This window comes from Bacillus rossius, chromosome 6 (genome assembly GCF_032445375.1).
Source record: "Bacillus rossius redtenbacheri isolate Brsri chromosome 6, Brsri_v3, whole genome shotgun sequence".
Classification (NCBI taxonomy): Eukaryota; Metazoa; Arthropoda; class Insecta; order Phasmatodea; family Bacillidae; genus Bacillus; species Bacillus rossius.
In genome coordinates this window covers 73,556,786-73,576,353 of record NC_086334.1, presented here as the reverse complement: position 1 = coordinate 73,576,353, position 19,568 = coordinate 73,556,786, and the positions used below count along the sequence as shown (strand labels likewise).

At 34.1% G+C, this 19,568-nt stretch overlaps 1 protein-coding gene across 1 annotated transcript in view; it reads right to left on the bottom strand.

The window, feature by feature from the left end:
- Positions 1-13,445, bottom strand: part of LOC134533469 (uncharacterized) — a 138,295-nt gene extending 124,850 nt beyond the window's left edge. Inside the window, exon 1 of the mRNA XM_063370993.1 lies at positions 13,153-13,445. Coding sequence (XP_063227063.1) covers positions 13,153-13,348 — 196 coding nt within the window. The 5' untranslated portion in view covers positions 13,349-13,445. The remainder of the gene's footprint in view (positions 1-13,152) is intronic.
- Between the last annotated feature and the right edge of the window lie 6,123 nt (positions 13,446-19,568).

Genomic DNA, 19,568 nt, shown 5'->3' with positions numbered 1-19,568 from the left:
CGCTGACCAATGTTGATACCTATTCCATAAGAGTAGCACCATTGAATATATATATATTCAATGGTAGCATAGAGCTGACCAGAAGAATGGGGTTGGGGCGATGGAGATGACTGGGATGAATTCGACGAGGCTAGACTTATCAAAAATCTTTTCTCGTAATCTTGAAGTTCGTCAGATCTCTACACCTCTTCTTCCATGTTTTTCACAGTTTGTACATAATTTTTCCAGTTTTCTTTTGATACGTGGTCATAACCCTTTGTTATTAAGGACTCCATATCATGTGCCTTGAAAGTTGTGTTATGCAGTCTTACGAACGATTTCACTTGGGCCCATACCATTTCAATAGGGTTTAGCTTGCAATGATACGGGGGCAAGCGAAGTACAGTTCCACCTACGCATTTGGCTATTTCTTAAAGTTTGTATTTCTTGTACTTGTGCCTTTCTCGTCCTACTATGTGTAGCAAATCCCGCTTAATCATACTGCCATCATAAGGAATGCGTTTCTCCGTTAGTCACTGTCTTATATCCCCCACACGCCAATGTTGCACGGGAATCGGTTCACACATCCTGCTATGGGATGATGCATTATCCAAAACAATAACAGATCCCTCTGGAGTGTTTGGCAAAAGTTGTTCAGCAAACCACTTTTAATACCCATCTGCAGTCATTTCATCATGAGCGTCAGCTGTGTTCTTTTTGCACAAGAAAGTAAGGGCAGCATTTTGAACAAACCCATCCTCATTACCTGCATGCACTAACGCAACACGTGCACCTCGTCCTGTAGGAGGTTTAAGGACTGAACTAAGGCCTTCAATGGCTGCCTGCCGAGCGCTCTTCACTGTTGTATCTTTCCATGCCTTTTCCACACTGAGCCCCACATTTACCCAAGATTCATTTGTATAGATAACTGGTTTTCCTAAATCCCTAAATCTTTTTACTTCTCTCAAGTAGGTATGCCGCCACCGAATTATGTCGTCACGTTCAATGAATGCTGCCTTGTTTCCTCTTCTTAAATACTCAAACCCAATGTCGTAAAGGAACCTATGCAGGCTGGTACGAGAGAAATCTGGCAGTGATTAGACACTATTCACTTTTGCTAAAATGACATTTAAAGTGGGAGAAATGTTAGCAAACAAAAAAGTGTGAACGATCCGCCGTAGCCCACTCTGCACATGCCATCGTAAGTTTGTTTTCGGCAATTTGTCTGTTTGTCTTTCCTTTTTGATTTTACCTTACCAGGCGTACTTAGGGTACCATGTCGCTGCAGTTCCGTCCTTATGTTGTAAATGGTTCGTTTGGAATAGCCGGTTGCTTTGGAAGCTTCCTTAATTGCATTGCACACACTTGTATTTTTTAAAAAATACTCAAATACATTAAACACAATCTTGCGCTCCCTCCCGCGTAGCCTACCGATATAATTTCTTTTCTGTGTTCTATCTTTCATTTTTTATATGTACGTAATAAAAATAAATGTAGAAAATTAAATCACGTATGTTAATATATAATTTGTCAAAATTATAACTGTAACGAGTCACCGGACACAACGTGTTGCTTCGTCGCGAGACGCGATACTAACTGGCAGGCTGGTTTTCAGAAATGCGTGTCTAAGGAAATACATGGTTGACAAAGAAAGCCATGTATTTGAAATTGCTTGCAGGACAGAACCCCACTTATCTAAACACACGACCCTGTTTCCTCTTACGACGGCAGCTTGTGAGAGAAACCTCTATTGAAGCGCGCTCTTGTACTGATAAGACACATCTTTAACAGCTTTTTCCACGGAAACTGTAGAAGCAATTGAGATGGAGCTGCTTTTAAAAACTTATTCAATTCATTGTGAACTTTTTCACGCTTTCGTCCCCCATCTACCTCTAATAGAAAAAAAAATTGTCAACTTTTTGATGTGTCAGTTTGTGAGAAAATGCATTTCAATATATTAAAAAAATTATTTAAGTGAAACCTGTACTGTTTTTGTCGTAACATTTGTTCGATGGCGTCCTAAGGCATTAATTTATTAATAAAAAAAATCTGAATGAAATACACATGTAGGTTACTTTTTTTTATGTGAAACATCTCGGAATACTTCAAAACAGTTCGCTGTGAATAAGTTATGTTTTTTTAATTTTTTCGGACACTTAAAATATTGTTAAGTATTTTTAAATAAGCATTGCTTGATGCGTATTTCGATGCTATACAATATGAAAAAAAAAGCTTTGTCCAAAAAATAAAATTTTAATTTCGTTTGATATTTGGCAACAACGCACGAAGAAACGAGGACAGCGTTAACGGCAATCTGCGTGTGTTAGAAAGAGAGAGAATGCGCCTATTTACTTCCACACTGCAATCTAAGAGTGGGATGCTTTATAGCTGTAGCCAACACACGAGCCCTGTGTCAGGGCAATTTAACATGTTTCCTTCACTAATATTAACCTAACAGTGTGAGAAATAATGAATACATTATCAAATTTTGATTGTTGAAAATTTGTAACTTCAAATAATTTTAGTAATAATAGTAATAAAATAAATAAAACTAAATAACTCCCGTATTTTTTTTTATTTATGTGTAAGGGCATTTACTCTTAAGCATATAAAATTAAAATAAAGTCTTTTATACTTCGTATATGAAATATGATTTATTATTTTAAGAAATATATATGTATTAAATTTTATAGATTTTAAGTTTACACTAAACATTAATGCATAGAGGTAGCACATAATATCAAAATACAGTGTCTCATAAAATAATATAAAAAAACAAATTTAATATTTTACGAATAATATCTTTCTTAATTTTTAACTACGTGGAATTTAAGTGTATGCTAAATAGTATTGTTATAAAAGAACATATACTAATAATAATAATAATAATAATAATATTAAGAATTATTTTGAAATTCCGATGAATAAGTTAACAATTAATTTCACGCCCTATGCTTATAGATTAGTATATTTTCTCTTAAATACATCATATTCAGAGAGAATGTTTTGTAAATCATATCTAAAAAATTACTTAAAATTTAAAGAGTTATCTATAATTTTTTATTGAGAACTTGATTGAGACTAAAGGTACTCTACACATTACTTCAATGGATGCAACATAAAATAATAATAATAATAATAATAATAATAATAATACAGTATTATTCCCATCACATTTTGTTGTTTAAAATGGTACAAAAATACATGCGATTTAATTATGTTACTATAAAATTTTAAAATCAGCACCTATCGATGTGTCTAGCTTTGTTTTGATAATTTTTGTGAGCGCTGAAAGTGGCGTAATCACACTTGCCTTTCCTGAAAATGTTCTTAAATCAATTTATGTATGTGTAGGTCATGTTTCACACACATTCCCTAGGCTAGCACAATCTTGGTGACTCTCAAAATATTTAATGAATTTTCATTCACATCGAACATTCTATCTGCTATTAAGCAACAAATGTAATTTTCTCATATGAATGGTCAAACATTATTTTTTTTAGTAATAATTTTCTTTATTGACTTTGTTTATGTCACTCATGTTGACACAGTTTTGATCGTCATTTTCTTTCTCTCTCGTATGTGTTTAAGGTAGCTCAGCGAAGCCTCTCTGATCGCAAAAGTTTATTTTAACCTAATTTTCAATTTATTATTTGACTGTCTATATTTATTTTGATAACATACGATAACGTTTAATGTGTGAAATTACAACGTTAGTTTTAATTGCTTTATTACCAAGACAATAATTTACAAAGTAAACAAGTATTTTTTTTTAAGGAATTGAATGTTTCCTGTTCATGCCTTTAGCAGTGAATTTTAAGATTAATTCTTGCAATTTATATTAATTTCACATTTTTAAATTTAAAATAAAAAAATATTTTAAAAATTAAAAATTTAAATTTTGATGTACAGCAATGTACACAAAATCTGAGTACTATAGCTGGTACATCTAGGTACATAAAAACAGAGTTTTTTATTTTTCTTTCGCACTCGCCCCAAAGTTCGGAATTTGTTTTTCATAAGTAACATGACCTTGTTTATATAGTTTAGAGCCTTGTGACTAACAGGCAGCAAACTAGGTTTTATTTCTGTGCATTCTAAAGTAGAACTTACATCACGCTAGCCACAGTGCAGCACTAAATTGGTCACTGAGCCAAAACGTGCCAAGATCCGGGTCCTCTGAGTGAAATATCTCATTACCACTCGAGTGTTCTTTGGGTTCCAGTCCCACCACTCACGTTTGGACGACCTCTATTCAAATACCTTTTCAGGCAGTGTAAAACCTAAATGCCTGCCATGGAAGCTCCGATTGCTCAACTGAGTAAATCCAACCCTTGAGATTTATAATGTGGTTTTTTTTAGGTTTATAATTTTCATATGCCTTTTTTTAATTTGAGTGCTAAAGTAATTGATTTACATTTATTTTTTACAGAAACATTTAAGTAGTAAATATTAAACTAATTATTTTCTAAATATCAGAGTCGTTTTAGCGGAAACTCCTATACCTTTTTACAGAAATATATTTTTTCTAAATTTATCATTCTAGAAATTGTAGTTGTTCTTTTGGGTTTCAAAACCAATCTAGCTTTCGGGAATTTCCAGCTTAGGCATTTCTGTTACAGCCCGTTGGACTGATCTCCCTTCAGAGCATGGACAATGATCCTATGCTAAGCTAATAAGTGTCATTCCGGGTCAGAGGATTCCTCTTCGCTTTTGAGCAACCGTCAAAATTATTCCGTCCTATTAATAGCCTGATTGAGCGGGCCAAGTCCCAATGCCTTCGGCTTCTTGTGGAAAGTCATTTTTGTACAGGGGTTTTCATTCCCATTTAGTTTTAAGATACAGGGGTATACATTCCACAATTTTCACTGAGATTCCTAAGACAGAGCTCCAGATTTTCCTCAGTGTTTTTCGACCTTCCTCTTAGTGCCCATTTTGAGAATGTACACAATGTCCAACATCTGAGAAATACGTTTTTGAGTTCCTCATTCACCATAGAATTTTTTTAACAATATATAATACAGATATCACAATTTTATCTTTTATCATTACATGAAAGTCTATGCATGTTTAATCAAGGTAGTTACCTCAAGAGTCTGACCTATTACCTACCCTGGGCTCCGCCATCAGTGAGGAAGATTGTACCAAAAAGCAGCATTGCCTCGGCACCAATTCGCCTTTGGCTTTCTACCGGTTAATTTTTGTAGGCGATCCATAGGCACAAATGTATTTTTTAATTAACTTAACTCATGGACCTCTTTCATACTTCGGGTCGGTCCGGACAGCTAGTGCGTCGCCATTTCCATCAGGGCTGGGAGTTCCCAAGCAAGACTTGTTCCCATAGCTTGCGGGCTGTCAGCTTCACGTAGCTCTCGCTTCGCCAAACGTACGAGATAGGCTTATCTGTGCCTCCTCAGCACCAGCAGTCTTGTCTCCCGCTAGTATTTCGTTGGTGCCCAGCATACCTAATCAGTTCTCCTGTCTTGTTTGTCCCACGACGGGTCACGCTTATGGGATAACATATCGTGCTGTCTATGCAAGCGCCGCAGTTTCCCTCGTAACCCCCCCCCCCCCCCAATTTCATGCTGAGTACCGGAACAATGGCTCCACCAAAGAACCTCCGTTCATCCCTCCTTCCTCGCTGTAGTCTAGGCCTTGAACTGAGTTATGCGCCATCTCTTGGCAATGTTTAGAACTATCATTGGTAACTCCTGGGTTGGCTCACCAGGTTTTCTAATTTCTTTATATCCTAAAAGGTCCATTATGAAAGTTTTTGCTCTGTGGCAATCTGTTGATTATTTTCGTTTTTTAAAGAGTCTAGAGATAATAGATTTTGCATTTAAAATTTTTTGTCTACTCATCCTGCCAGCCAGTACACGAAGGAAGCACCGGGGATGGCACAGGCGGAGAGTAGGGGTAGGTCCGAAAACTGGTCCTCGGACTGGAGTGGAAAATATTCCCGCTCATGACATGGAACCCACGCAAAAGTGGGCACGATCCATAAGATTTACTCCAAGGATGGGGATCGGAGCACCGCAGGATCCGATCCGAAACGCACTACCGCACGCGACATGGTGACGACTTTTAATACTACTACAGATGGTAAAGTGAGTTGGGATAACACCCTTACTTTAGGTAACTACATATTTTCAAGTCGATGGGTCGCAGAACTTCATCGCGGTAGAAGACGATAAGTAGTCGTGACGGTTGTTGAGCCAAGACTCTAATGATAACAAAAATCACAAGTACTCAAAAGGAACTGCCCCCCAGGGTGTTATGAGCAGAGGGGAGGGGAGAGAACCAAAATAGGCGGAGCTAGTAGGACTTACCGGGGAGAGAAACTCTTTATGATTGGTCAGTTGTACAGCCTGAGTAGGCCCAACAAGAAAATTAAGACAAACCGCGCCTGTGCAACTTGGTTCGCGAGGCTGCCGCTGGCTCGCGCCACTAGGTGGGTGCTCTAAGCTAGTAGCACAGTATCCAGGACTTCAGGAGGTGTCGCCACCTGGTGAGCCAACCCAGGAGTTACCAATGATAGTTCTAAACATTGCCAAGAGATGGCGCTTGACTCAGTTAAAGGCCTAGACTACAGCGGGGAAGGAGGGATGTTCGGAGGTTCTTGAGCGGAGCCATTGTTTCTGTAGACTCAGCATGAAACTTAAATTGGGGGGGGGGGGGGGGGGGTTTGCGTGGGAAACTGCGTGCGCTTGCAAAGACAGCACGATGCGTTATCCCATGAGCGTGACCCATCGTGGGACAAACAAGATAAGAGAACTGTTTAGGTATGCTGGGCACCAGCGAAATACTAGCGGGAGGCAAGACTGCAGGCGCTGAGGTGGCATAGACAAACCCATCTCGTACGTGAGGCAAAGCGAGAGCTACGTGAAGCTGACAGCCCGCAAGCTATGGGAACAAGTCTTGCTTGGGAACTCCCAGCCCTGATGGAAATGGCGACGCACTAGCTGTCCGGACCGACCCGAAGTATGAAAGAGGTCCATGAGTTAAGTTAATTAAAAAATACATTTGGGTCTATGGATGGCCTACAAAAATTACCGGTAGAAAGCCAAAGGCTAGTTGGTGCTGAGGAAAATGCTGTTTTTCGGTACACCACGAGGTCAAGGCTTGGTGGGAATTTGCCCCAGGGTACACTGTTGCGCTGGGGGGTGGGGGAAGATAGTGGTAAAAACCTCAAAATTTTTTAAATTTTAAAACTCTTTGCTTTTCAATTTGGAGTGCTTCTTATCCAAATGGTCGGCTTATGGAAATGTGCCCGTGTAAAGGGGGATAATGCCCCTAAATTTCGATAATTTTTTAATATTTGCTTTTTGTTTTAGAGTTTTTCCGAGGTCGTGTTATGGTGGAAAATATGCTAGGGCTTGGTCTTTCCACCCATCGGGAAAAAGGGGGGGGGGGGGGTTGTGTAGGCTTAATGCCCCTAAATTTTCCAAGTTTCAAAATTATATTCTTTTCAATTTAAAGTGTTTTTGAGGACGGGTTATGGTGGAATATGTGCCCACGCTTCGTTAATGGCAATGCGGGTATTATACCTTAAATTATCTTGTCACTCTTCCGGCGTGGCGTGATCATCAATCCGTATTTATTTTGGCACAGAAGTTGTACGAATAATTAAACCAATATACATTCAGTTTTCAGCGAAATATAGCTATGGTACTGCTGAAAGGCAAATGTTGCAATTAATACTTAGTTGAGCATCTATAGTGCATAAAATGTAAGGCTGCAATGCAGATTATGCAATTGTTTATTTGGGATCGCGTCTGTTTGCTGCCGGACAGACTAATATAGATCATAGTCGCGCACAGTCACTGGATGGTCTCCAAGAAGTACTTGATTGCTCTAAGATAACAAGAAAAGTTCCATGTAATATTGACGCATTAGCTGAAATGAATAGATTACGAAAACATTAATGACTTAATTTAAGTTTATTGTAACAAATAAATACTTTATAATTCATAATTAGTAGTTTTAAATTGTTTCAATTACTCATATTCAATATTTTTATTTTATTTTGAGACTGAAAGGAATAAAATAAACTTATAGTTTAAAAAAAAATAATATATATTACCGCATTTATCGATGAATGAACTAAAAATGAAAAAATATAATTTAAATTTAATTTTTTTGTCCAACAGCCAATTAATGCACCAAAACTCAATAAAACTAAAAGCGGGGTGGGGGGGGGGGCCCCTTCCCTTCTTTCATTTTCGTAATGACTGTATCCTAAAATTAGTGGTATAAAATTTCAGACATATGATATCATGCAACCTCTGAACATAGATCCGGGGGGGGGGTGGTTGGGTTGGGGGGGGAGGGGGGGGGGGTGTACCTGCATCTGCAACAGTGTGAATATGAAACGTGTTTGATTTCAAAACTTTTATGGAAAATATTCTGTTTATTTTAAAAGTATCTTCCTATTGCAAGCATGTAGGGTAAACTACAGACAGTGCACAGCATACAGGCCTCGCATTCAGATATGACGTATCGGTTAACCCAACGTGCAAAATTCACGGGCAAACTCCCCCCCTTCTGTAAATTTTTCGCTGACCCAACTTGCGAATCCTACACATTTGCGCCCCTGAAGCACCCCATTACTAATTTTAAGTTCATTATTGTTACTATGTTCACATATTCATTTTCGTAATGACTATATTCTTAAATTAGTGGTACACAATATGTTACAAATCAAATTGTTATTACTGTTAGAAAATGTAAGACAAATGATAATAAGCACCCCAAGTTTTTTGTTATACAGAATTGTGGTGCATTATTTGGCTGCTGGACAACAAATTAAATTGAAATGTTAATTTTGAATTTTTAGTTTGTTCAACGATAAAAGCGGGATTATATTAGTTTTTTTAAACTATATTTTTATTATGCTGAAAAAAGTAAATATGTTAAAATTAATAATAATAATTAAAATTTAAACAAAAAATACCAAAATCTTGGACTATGTCGTCACGGCTGAAATATTTAAAATCTGTTTTTTTTTTTTTTTAAACTAAAGCCTATTTTGATTATGCTGTAAAATCAGGAAATACGTTCAAATTAATAAAAACATAATAAAAATATAAATAAAAATACCACCATCTTGGATGATGTCGTCACGGCTGCCATATTGAAAATCTGTAATTACAACCAAAAAAATTTAAAAAAAATTTGAAAATTTATAAAAACAAATTAATTAATAAAATTATAATATAATTTAATTTAAAACGCACTTACGTCATGGAGACTTCAGTTCTAACCTGGTGAGGCCAAAATAATAATGACAACAGATCCTCCCTCCACAGAAGCCACCTGCAGACTGACCTCCCACCACTAATACCAAGGTACATATATCACCAGCAAGTATGTCTACCCGTCCACCATATTGTTTACGTCTGCTGGAGGCGACAATCTTGTTTTCGTTTGCTAGAGGCTGCCATCTTGTTTTCGTCAGCTGGAGGCTGCCATCTTGATTTAGTCAGATACGGACATTAATCCTCTTTGTGGAATTTTAGTTCTTTCTAAGGCAAAAATCTTTTGAGGTTTTTCGAATTCTGAATTTTTGAATTTTATAGAAATAATACGGGAATTTTTCCCATGAAATATAGTTATTTTACAAATTGTTTGAGGATTTTTTCTAAAAAAAAACCTCTAAATTTTGGAAGACTTTGGCAAATTTTAGAAGATTTTGGCCAATTTTGAGTAATTTTTGAAATATCTTTGACAAATTTTGAAGGTCAAGGTCGATGGTCAAGATCTCGGTTATCCAAGGTGGCTGCCGTCACAATCAAAGATGGCGGACCGGCACCAGGCACCAGGCACCAGGCACCACGTCCAGAAGCCAGTAGCAGCTCCGGCTATTGTTACTACTCACCTCCAATCAAATGTAATCTAAATTAAAGTTTTAAAGATAATGTATCAAACAGAAAACCGTTTTTGCAAGACGTTGAAAAAATAAGGGAACCAATTAAAAAAATTATAACTCCCTTATTATATATATTATCAAATCCGTTAAAATGGCTCTTAAATATTAAACTTTTTATCTAAAAATTTTTTCTGAAACAATTTTTTATAAGACAAACCACTTTTTGCAGGGGTTGAAAAAATAAATAGGTAGAGTTACTTTTTTTTCTTAATTTTCGTACCATGTACACTTTTAAATCCGTAATGTTGTATTGTAAAACCATAAATTATTATCTGCAACCTTCTGAAATATTTTTTTATATCACCAACCATTATTGCAAAGGGTAGAAAAAACAAGGGTTGCAATACATAAAAAAAAATCGTAACTCCCTCCACAGGCACAACATGAAATTCGTTCAGATGATTTGAAAATATATTTTTAATCTAAAATTGTGCCTCAAATTTTTTTTTATTGGGTTATTGGGATTTAAAAAATGTATTACTCCCTTAGTATTTCAAATATAAAATATGTTTTAATTGTTGTAAGTCTTATAATTTTTATTTAAAACTTTTGTTAAAACAACTTTTGATAAGACAAACCATTGCTGCAATGGGTTTTAAAAAAATGGTGGAAATTAAAAAAAATTAAAAAAATAAAATCCGTTCCTTTTACACTATTAAATCCATCCCTTTTTATTGTAATACCTAAAAATATTATCTACAACGTTCATCCAAAATTATTTTTATATGACCAACCATAACGGCAAATAGTGAAAAAACAAGGGTTGTAAATAAAAAAAAAACATTTATAACTTCCTTAGTAAGGACACAATCTAATCCGTTAAAATTGTTTGTAAATATTATAACTTTATCTAAAACTTTTGTCTGAAACAATAGATGATTAGAGCCATTGCTACAGGAGTTTTTAAAAAAAGCAAGAGTAGAAATCTAAAAAATTCATTATATCCATAATATGTACACCATCAAGTTCATTATTAATTATTGTAAAACCTTGGATTATTATCTACAACTTATAACGTGTGCCTGAATAAATTTTTCATATGACCTTCAATGACTGCAACGGGTGGAATAAAAAGGGTTTCAATAAAAAAAAAATTATAACTACATTAGCAGGCGCACTAAAAAATCCGTTCAAATTTATTGTAAATCGTATAAATTTTATTTAAAATGTATCTAAAAAAAATTTTGATTAAACAAACTGTTGTTTCAGGGGGTTAAAAAACGTTAAGGGAATAATATAAAAAAATAATTACTAACACTAAAAAATTATTTCTATTTTACTGTAAAACCTTCAATTATTAACTAAAACTTTTGTCTAAATAATTTTTTTTACGTCTTAACCATTACTGCAAGTGGAAGACTAGAAAATGAGTGGAGCACAAAAACATCGAAACTCCCTTCGAAGGCACAAATTAGAATTCCTTCGAATTGTGTATCAATCTTATCTTTTTTATCTAAAACATATGTCTGAAACATTTTTGATTAGACCAACTACCGCTGCAATATGTTCAAAAAATGAGAGGTAGAATTTAAAAAAAAAATTCAAAATCCCCTTAGTAGGAACACTATCAAATCCGTTTAATATTATGTAAATTCTATAATTTTTACCTTAAACTTTTGTCAGAAACAGTTTTTTTATTATCAAAACCATTACTGAAACGTGTGTAAATAACAAGGGTAGAAAAACAAAATTTCATTACTTTTATTAATACATTTAGTTTCATTTTCATTATTTTTACTGTAAAACGCATAAACTTTATATAAAACATTTGGCTGGAACAATTTTCGATAAAAACTAAATATTACACTAAAACCCAAGTTTGAAATTTAAAAAAAAACCTTTTTAGTATTAAATTAGTCGGAATTTATTAATAATTATCTTTATATTATCTTAAATACTTTTCCAAGAAATTTTGACGACCACGTATTTGTGCAAGAGATAAAAAAATTGTCTTTAAAGATCAAATATAGTTGCATGCCTACCTTACAAGGCATATTATGAAATTCGTTAAAATATTCAATGCAGGATGCATTTAATTAAAAAAAAAACCATGACAATATTTTTGCGGCATGGAATATGAGAAAATGTTAGATCAATCTTTTTTTAATTATTTCTGAACATATAATATGTTTTGTCGGTTACAAGATGTTCTTAAAATGTTACAGTTTTTTATGAAAGTATCCAAAATATTTCCAAAGAAACAGGTTCTTCGAAATATACCTACGCCTGTAGGTTATGCCATAAGGCATTTTTTATTACATATAGTTTAAAAACTTTTTCCTCACTACTAGTTTCGAATTTTCTAATTTTATTATTTTGTTATTTATGAAATTTTATGTACACCCGTTATTTTATTGTGCCTACTTCATTTGTAAAACATAGGAATTTTTCACAATTTCTCTTGCAATGGTACAATCATTATCAGAAATGAAAACATGACCAATGCTGTTGATTATTAGCTAATTAAAAATATAACTTTAGAAATTACTTTTATAAACCAACCATTGATTTTCAAGTGTTGCATGGTTTTTTGATATCGAAATAGGGTAACTAGAGACAATACTACGTAGAAGGACGAGAATAGAGCCCATTGTAAATGAATGAGTAAATGGAAACGTAATATTCTAAATAAACCCAATTGCAAAGGCCTTCACTTTGTTCACTTGTAAATCATCTGGATTCAACAGCACTGGGAACAAACACCACATGGTCTTGGTGGAAGGCGAGCTTCATGCATGACAACCTGACAACAACACCCCTTCTTCAGTAAACAATGAGGCATATAATACAGATATTGTTACTCAATTAATTTTGTTGTGGAATCGACGATAAATTTGCCAATACCTGAGTGTTTTTTCATTTGATCAATCAGTGTACGAGAGGATGTGCATATAATTTGCGGATGTATTTTCCTTACGCACGCGAAAGTTGAAAAAAAGTAGCCGCTACGCGTCTGCAGTTACTAAACCACGTATGTATTCATGCTACGTGTAAATGGGAATGGCGGGATACAATACCTTTGTTTTAAAATTTTATGTCTACTTGCATGTTTGCGTTTTGCGAACGTTTTATAGCTAACTCATGTAGGAAGGGGAGGGCCAAGAAATAATAAGAAATACATATTTTTATTTTGTTTACACGTGTACAGGAAATTTTAGTACAGTAATTCCCATTTATTTAATGTCAGCTACCGAACTTGCCCAATTCATTGATAATTATAATAAATATTTCTATGATGAACTTACTTTGTACGGCCCACAACGTGAAGTTGTCTAGTGCTTGAAGAAACATCCGGGAATGGTGGCTGCACTGCGGGTCTTCAATGCTAGGAGAGGCCGCCACCACAGCAGGCAGCACGGGCACGGAGTTGAACCACCGGTCGGAGAGTGCGGTCTGCAGAAGGCAGCAGGAAGCCACTGCCATCAGCAGCTTTACCTTCATGTCTGCTGCGCTGCTGTCCACTTGCTTCCTTCTCAGCCGGCCGTAGTTATATCTCTGATTTCGATTTATTTGGGTTGTTATTGTACTGTTAACTGCACTCGAACTGCTATCTGACTGTTCCAATTCTCACATAATATTTAAAAATTCTGTAATCGCTCTTGACACTACAGTAACTGGCATGACCTTTCTAATGAGAAGAAAAATAAATTTTTTAGCGATAACCTTTAATGTTATCTTCGTTTCACTAAGGTTACAGCTATTAAAATGACTGATAGTAGGAAGTAGTTTAAATAAGTGTGACATTTCAAATATTTTTAAAAACATATGTACCTACATGAATGTGGAGTTTTAGAAAACAAGAAATTTCTCAGATAAATTTTATCTAACTTTGCGCGAAATATAAAGCTTTTGTGTGTTATTAAAGTTTTTTTTAACTGTTTATAACAAAATATATATCAGCCTTTTACACTTTACCTCCACTTATTTAAATATTAATTATTTTCAAATTTGTGGGATCCCTTCATAGTTAAATAGATTTATATAATAATTATTTTTACTGCGTGTAGTAATATGAACTTTTTAAACGAAAAATGAAAACTTATGAGCTGGTACGTGCGAGTAGGAAATTGAATTTCAACTAGTCTTATAACTTTTAAATTAAATTCTTTCACTAAATACTGAAAACTAATATTCTGCATAGCTTCTTACAGCTGTTACATTGACAATATACTATAACAGGTTTTTTTAATGTCATTATAATTTCCTTTTCAAAAAATTATTGAAAATTTTAGTGGTTTTTATTCTGTTAGTTTTAAGTAATTTGAAAATTAAAATTTTTATTTCTCATAAATCTCTCAAAAACCTCGCTAAATGTCATTTTCTGTTGGTTTTTTTAATTTTTTAATGAATTATTTCATTTTTCATTAGTTTCATATATATTTACTCCACCTCTATCAAGAAAAGGTTCACATGTTACACCCTGATATGTTCTGTAAATTACACCAAGAAATCATTGTTTATATTTACGTGTGTCGTTTTTAATCTAGCAAAAAAAAAAACACTTTTTAATCATGTCGTAGAACATTCTTTAGTCAGAAAAGTAAGAAACATTATTTGTCTTAGAATGTTATCAGTTAAAAGATTTTAAACAGGATATGTTTAAGTTTAATTTTGGCAGTCCTGGGCAGAAAATACAACCTTAAATTAATAAATATATTGTTTACAAGAGCTGCAATGAACTGAAAATTGGTCCATGTATTTTGTAAATTTTTACTATGGACTTATTACAAAAAAAAAACGTTTGGTATTCGCATGAACAAAAAAAAGTTTATAAATATATATATATATATGTTTTTAAAACCTAAATAATATTATTTCTGCCTCAGTCATTAACAAATCCACAGTTCATTAATTAAGTGATTATCTTTACGTATATGTAAAAACCAAATAAAAATAATTTCTGAATAAATGTAGTTTCGTAAATGTATACGCGACGCACGAATTCATAGATGGCTATAGATGATATCAAAGGGTAACTTACCCTTTTCTGAAGTAATGGTTCTCCATAAATAAAATACTTGGTCATCGCTTTAAACGGACCGGGGAAACTAAATTACCTGGAAGTAATTTAAGTATCATAGATTCATAATGCTAGATAAGTAACTTTACACACACACACAGGAAATACCTACTGATTTGGTAATCAACATCTGAACATTGTTTATGTATTTTACTAAAAAATTTAAACTTTACATAGGCTGGCAAACACTTGTTATGGCATACGTCTACACTATTTGTTTCATATTTAAAAGCCAAATTGTAATAAAAATAAAATCAAGGGTTAAAGATATTGTGGAAGCCTTAGAAACCACTCTCTAACAGTAAAATAATTACAATTAAAATCATGTGTTAGAAATTATTCATATTGTTTGGAAGAACAAGGATGAAAATTAAAAGTTTACACTAAAATCATATTTATTAAATATTTTCTAAAATTGTGTTTAATTTTATGTAGTCGAGAATGAGCTTTAAAATGTATTGAAATCATTGTGCAGGGAATGTGATCTTTTCAATTAACTCTAAAACGAAAAAAATATGGTTGTCTATAAAGTCGATTTAAGGACGATAATTTTACGGGATAACGTCATAAGAAAACATTCATGAAAAATTGCATACTTTTTAATTTTCAAATATTATTTACAGTTTTTGCAAATTTAATTTAAATAATTTGTTTAAATATAACTAGGAACAATTAGTTAGAAAGCCCACCTTAACCTTTTTGTATTATAGAACGTTTTCTGGCACGGTGGTTGGCCGGTTCTTGCACGCTCGGCTCAGGCGGAACGTGACAATTTTTCGTGCGTGCAGCCGGTGTTAATCGATTTATACGACGTTATCACGTCAAAAAACCTTTTTGTTACGGCTTGCACTCTGTTCACACGCACCGACTTCAGGAGGTATTGCGTGAAAGCGAATGAAAGACTCTAAGGTGAACCGTGTGTATCAACCTTGCAGTCATTATCACCGCTAGAAAATCACTCAGAATTCCTAGTAGCAACCAACTGTGTTCGAATTTCTGGGTTCTAACCTTTAAATTTTTTTAAATATTACTTAAAAAAATACTACCAAGGCCTTAAAAAGGCTTGGAATAAAATTTTATTCCTTATTTTAAGCAAGTATTTGAAATGACTGACATACAATTATTGATCCTGTATATATTTAGAAAAAAATGTTAATAGAAAAATTTAATTAATAAAAGCTCTTAAATAAATGTTTTCAATGTTGTTTCAGTTAATTATTACAAATTATATGCTAGCATTTAGCGTCAGTAAAGAAAAGCTGCTTTTATTAGATCAATAGTCATGAGCAGTTCTTTCGATGGCAAATTTATATACGGTGTTTATTAAGCTAGTTGGTTAACTTGCCATTGTTTTTTTAAGAGGTAATATTGTATATTTATTGTCTGAGGTTGTTGACATTTTATTTGAGTTGTTGCACCACAAACCATTTATTTATGTAGGGGAGAGTGTTGTACCTTGACCATGGTGTACCTTGGGCCAGTTTGATTATTGTGCTTGTGCTGCAACCTAGCGATGTCTGGATGAAGTTTGTCGTTCTTAGTGACGATTTTATCCGTCAGGTTGAGTATAGATGCGCTAGCACAAGAATCGCGCGTACTGCAGTAAAAAGTTGTTTTAAGCTGTGTGAAGTAAATTTTTTCGTTTCCCGTTGAATGTGTTTTTTATTTAAACTACCTGTATAAACATTGTGTTATGCACCACTACTGGATATCTCTTTATTTGGTGAGTGAAAAATGATAAGCATTTATCTTTTTGTCGTGTTTTAAACTGTCAGTAGCCATTCGTGTTAAAAAATACACCGTCATGTACCTTGGGCCACAAATGCATCTTGTACCTTGGTCCAGTGGTCCATGGTACAAGAGATTACCATCAATGGCGAAGAAATACTCGTGTGTGGGGTTGCAGCATCCCAACAATGGTAACATTTCCCCCACACACATCTCACAAGCTCCAGCCTTGGACATATCTGTATATAGCCCACTGAAGACCTATTACAATCAGGCTGTTTAACAAGGGAAAAACATTTGAAATTTAAACAGTAGCAGAGGCCTTGGGGGTGGCTTATCCAAGAGCATTTACACCCAATAACATTTTATCCGGATTTACAAAATCGGGAATATTTCCTGTTCACTGTGTTACACCTGACACGACAAGAGAAGAAAATAAAATGGCCACCCCTGAAGACATCCAACCATATTTGAAGGCTGCACGAAGAAAAATCTCAAACAGAGGAAGAAGATCTAGAAATACGATCATAGCTACGGACACTCCAGAAAAACAAGCTATAAAGCAACATAAAGGTAAACAGCAAGGGAAAAAACAAACTTCAAAGGAAAAACACAGAAGTTATTTTAAAGTTACCAAGTTTTTAAGTGAAGTGCTTAAATAAAAGCCAGCCATTAAAAGCGAACATTCTGAGAATATATCAATACCTCCAAACATGGCGGAGAAGCTGAAACTACTGGATCCAATGTCATCTGAAAGTGAAGATGAAGACACTGTGCTTCACGTAGGCCAATCTACCGATAAAGCAACTGTGAACACTGCTGACGAAGAATGCCTTACTGCAGGAATTCAAAGAAGGCTGACTGTAGTGGCGAAAAGTGGTGCAGATGCATTATATGTGGTCGCTGGACTCATTTCCTGTGCGCTGGGGTAGAAGGCAACGACTGGAAAACATATAGTTGTGATTACTGTGTTTCATGTTAAAACCTAATTACCTATTAATTGGCTATTTATTGTAGGTCTATCATTGATTAACAGTAGGGCCTAGTCATATAAATAATAGCTTTACAAACAAATTTTTAAAACCATTTTTTTTTTTTAAATTGTTTAAGGTAACCTAAAGGATACTTGTCCGAATTTTTCATTGTATATGTTGTGACAATATTTACATTACTTCTATGGATGTGTGCCTTTTAATTAACTAACAATGAAAGCAATACTTTGTTTTGAATGCATTTTGTTTTACTTTTAATGTACACTATGTTTGTAAAATGTTTTTTTTGTGTTTTTTGTATTGTTTTTTGCTACAGTATATGATATAATGATTATTAATTATAGTTCTAATATATTGCATTACATAGGCTCGGCTACTTATTACTTTATTAATGTGGCCCAAGGTACAGGATGGTTGTCCCAAGGTACACGAGCATCGTGTACCATGGTTCACTATGCAACATATTATTGTTTTGTTTCTGGAAATATTTTGTGCACAGATCGTGGGTTTATACCGATGAATATATAACGAAAACACATTGTTGAGTTAATTGCGTCCAAGAAAACAGAAAATCTCGTATTTATAACTCGATGATTTCGATTTTTATGATAAATGGTCCAAGGTACAACACCCTCCCCTACCTTAGTTTTGATGCACCGAGTGCAAATGGACAACAGAAATTTGGCAGTGTTCATGGCACCTACTCTTAAAAGTTTTGCGATGCAATCAAGAATTAATCTGTCATTTATACAAAAAACGTTTGTAAGTTTCGTTTTTATGAGGTCGTGGCATTTTAAAGAGGTACATAAGGAATTGTAATACGCGTAAAAAAATTTTTTGCGTCCAACATTTATTTTGATGATACAATGTTTGCGATTATTTAGTGTGAGAGTTGCCACACAAAAAAATTGGTTGTCTGTAAAGTCGGTTTACGGACGATAGTTTAACGTGACGTCATAACAAAACATTGATGAAATGATTGCATACATTTATGAATAAAATTGAATCATTTTAAATCAATTATCACTATTTTGTATGGATGTAAAGAAGTAGTGAATGAAATCTACAATTTAATTGATAAATGTATTTTTTTGCACTCATTAATTCAAATATGTTTATTACTTTAACGAAGAGATTATTTTAACTATACCTTTTATACATGTTTGCTATTTAACTTCTTCCAATCCATGTTGTTCTGTTAAGGAAAGGACGATGATAGGAAAAGTAGGAAACGAATGGGAGTGTTTCAAGTTTAATGTGCCTCGAAAAAGTCAAATCGATGGTTGTTCCAATCGAGTGGAAGAGAGATAGATTTGGCACAAGCGTACAATGAGCGTAACGGGAGACAGTGTAATGGGACAATATGCGTAACGGGACACTTTTTCGTGCGTGAAGCCGGCGTTCATCGATTTATTAGACGTCACATCAAAAGGTTTTAACCATTTAAATTTAACAAAACCACGTAACTTTCAATAGTAATGCATACCGTGTTACACTTTGGCCGGATGCTACACATACACTCTCGCAGAGAATGAGTTCGTTTCGTTTTCATATGTGTTTTTGATTAACTCGTCATTCGAGGAACTGAGCTTTATATAAGAAAAAACTTTTATTTTCAAATCAATAAACTTATTTTCAAAGTTTGGTGTAAGCTTAAAATTTGCTACACGATTAAAATTACGGTAAATTTACGTACTTTTCAAAGAAGAATTCTCTAAAATAAGCGAGGAGTTCTTCGTAGTTTCAAATGACTATATTGTCGAAGAATATAACCGTATTTTAACTTCCGAATCATATTTTAATGTATAAACAGGGCAAACTCACACGCAGAAGAAATAGTTTTTTTTATGAGTCATAGACTGATTTTGAATGTTTTTTTTTATAAACAAAATATTGTGGGCTAATGTTCAATGCAAGTGAA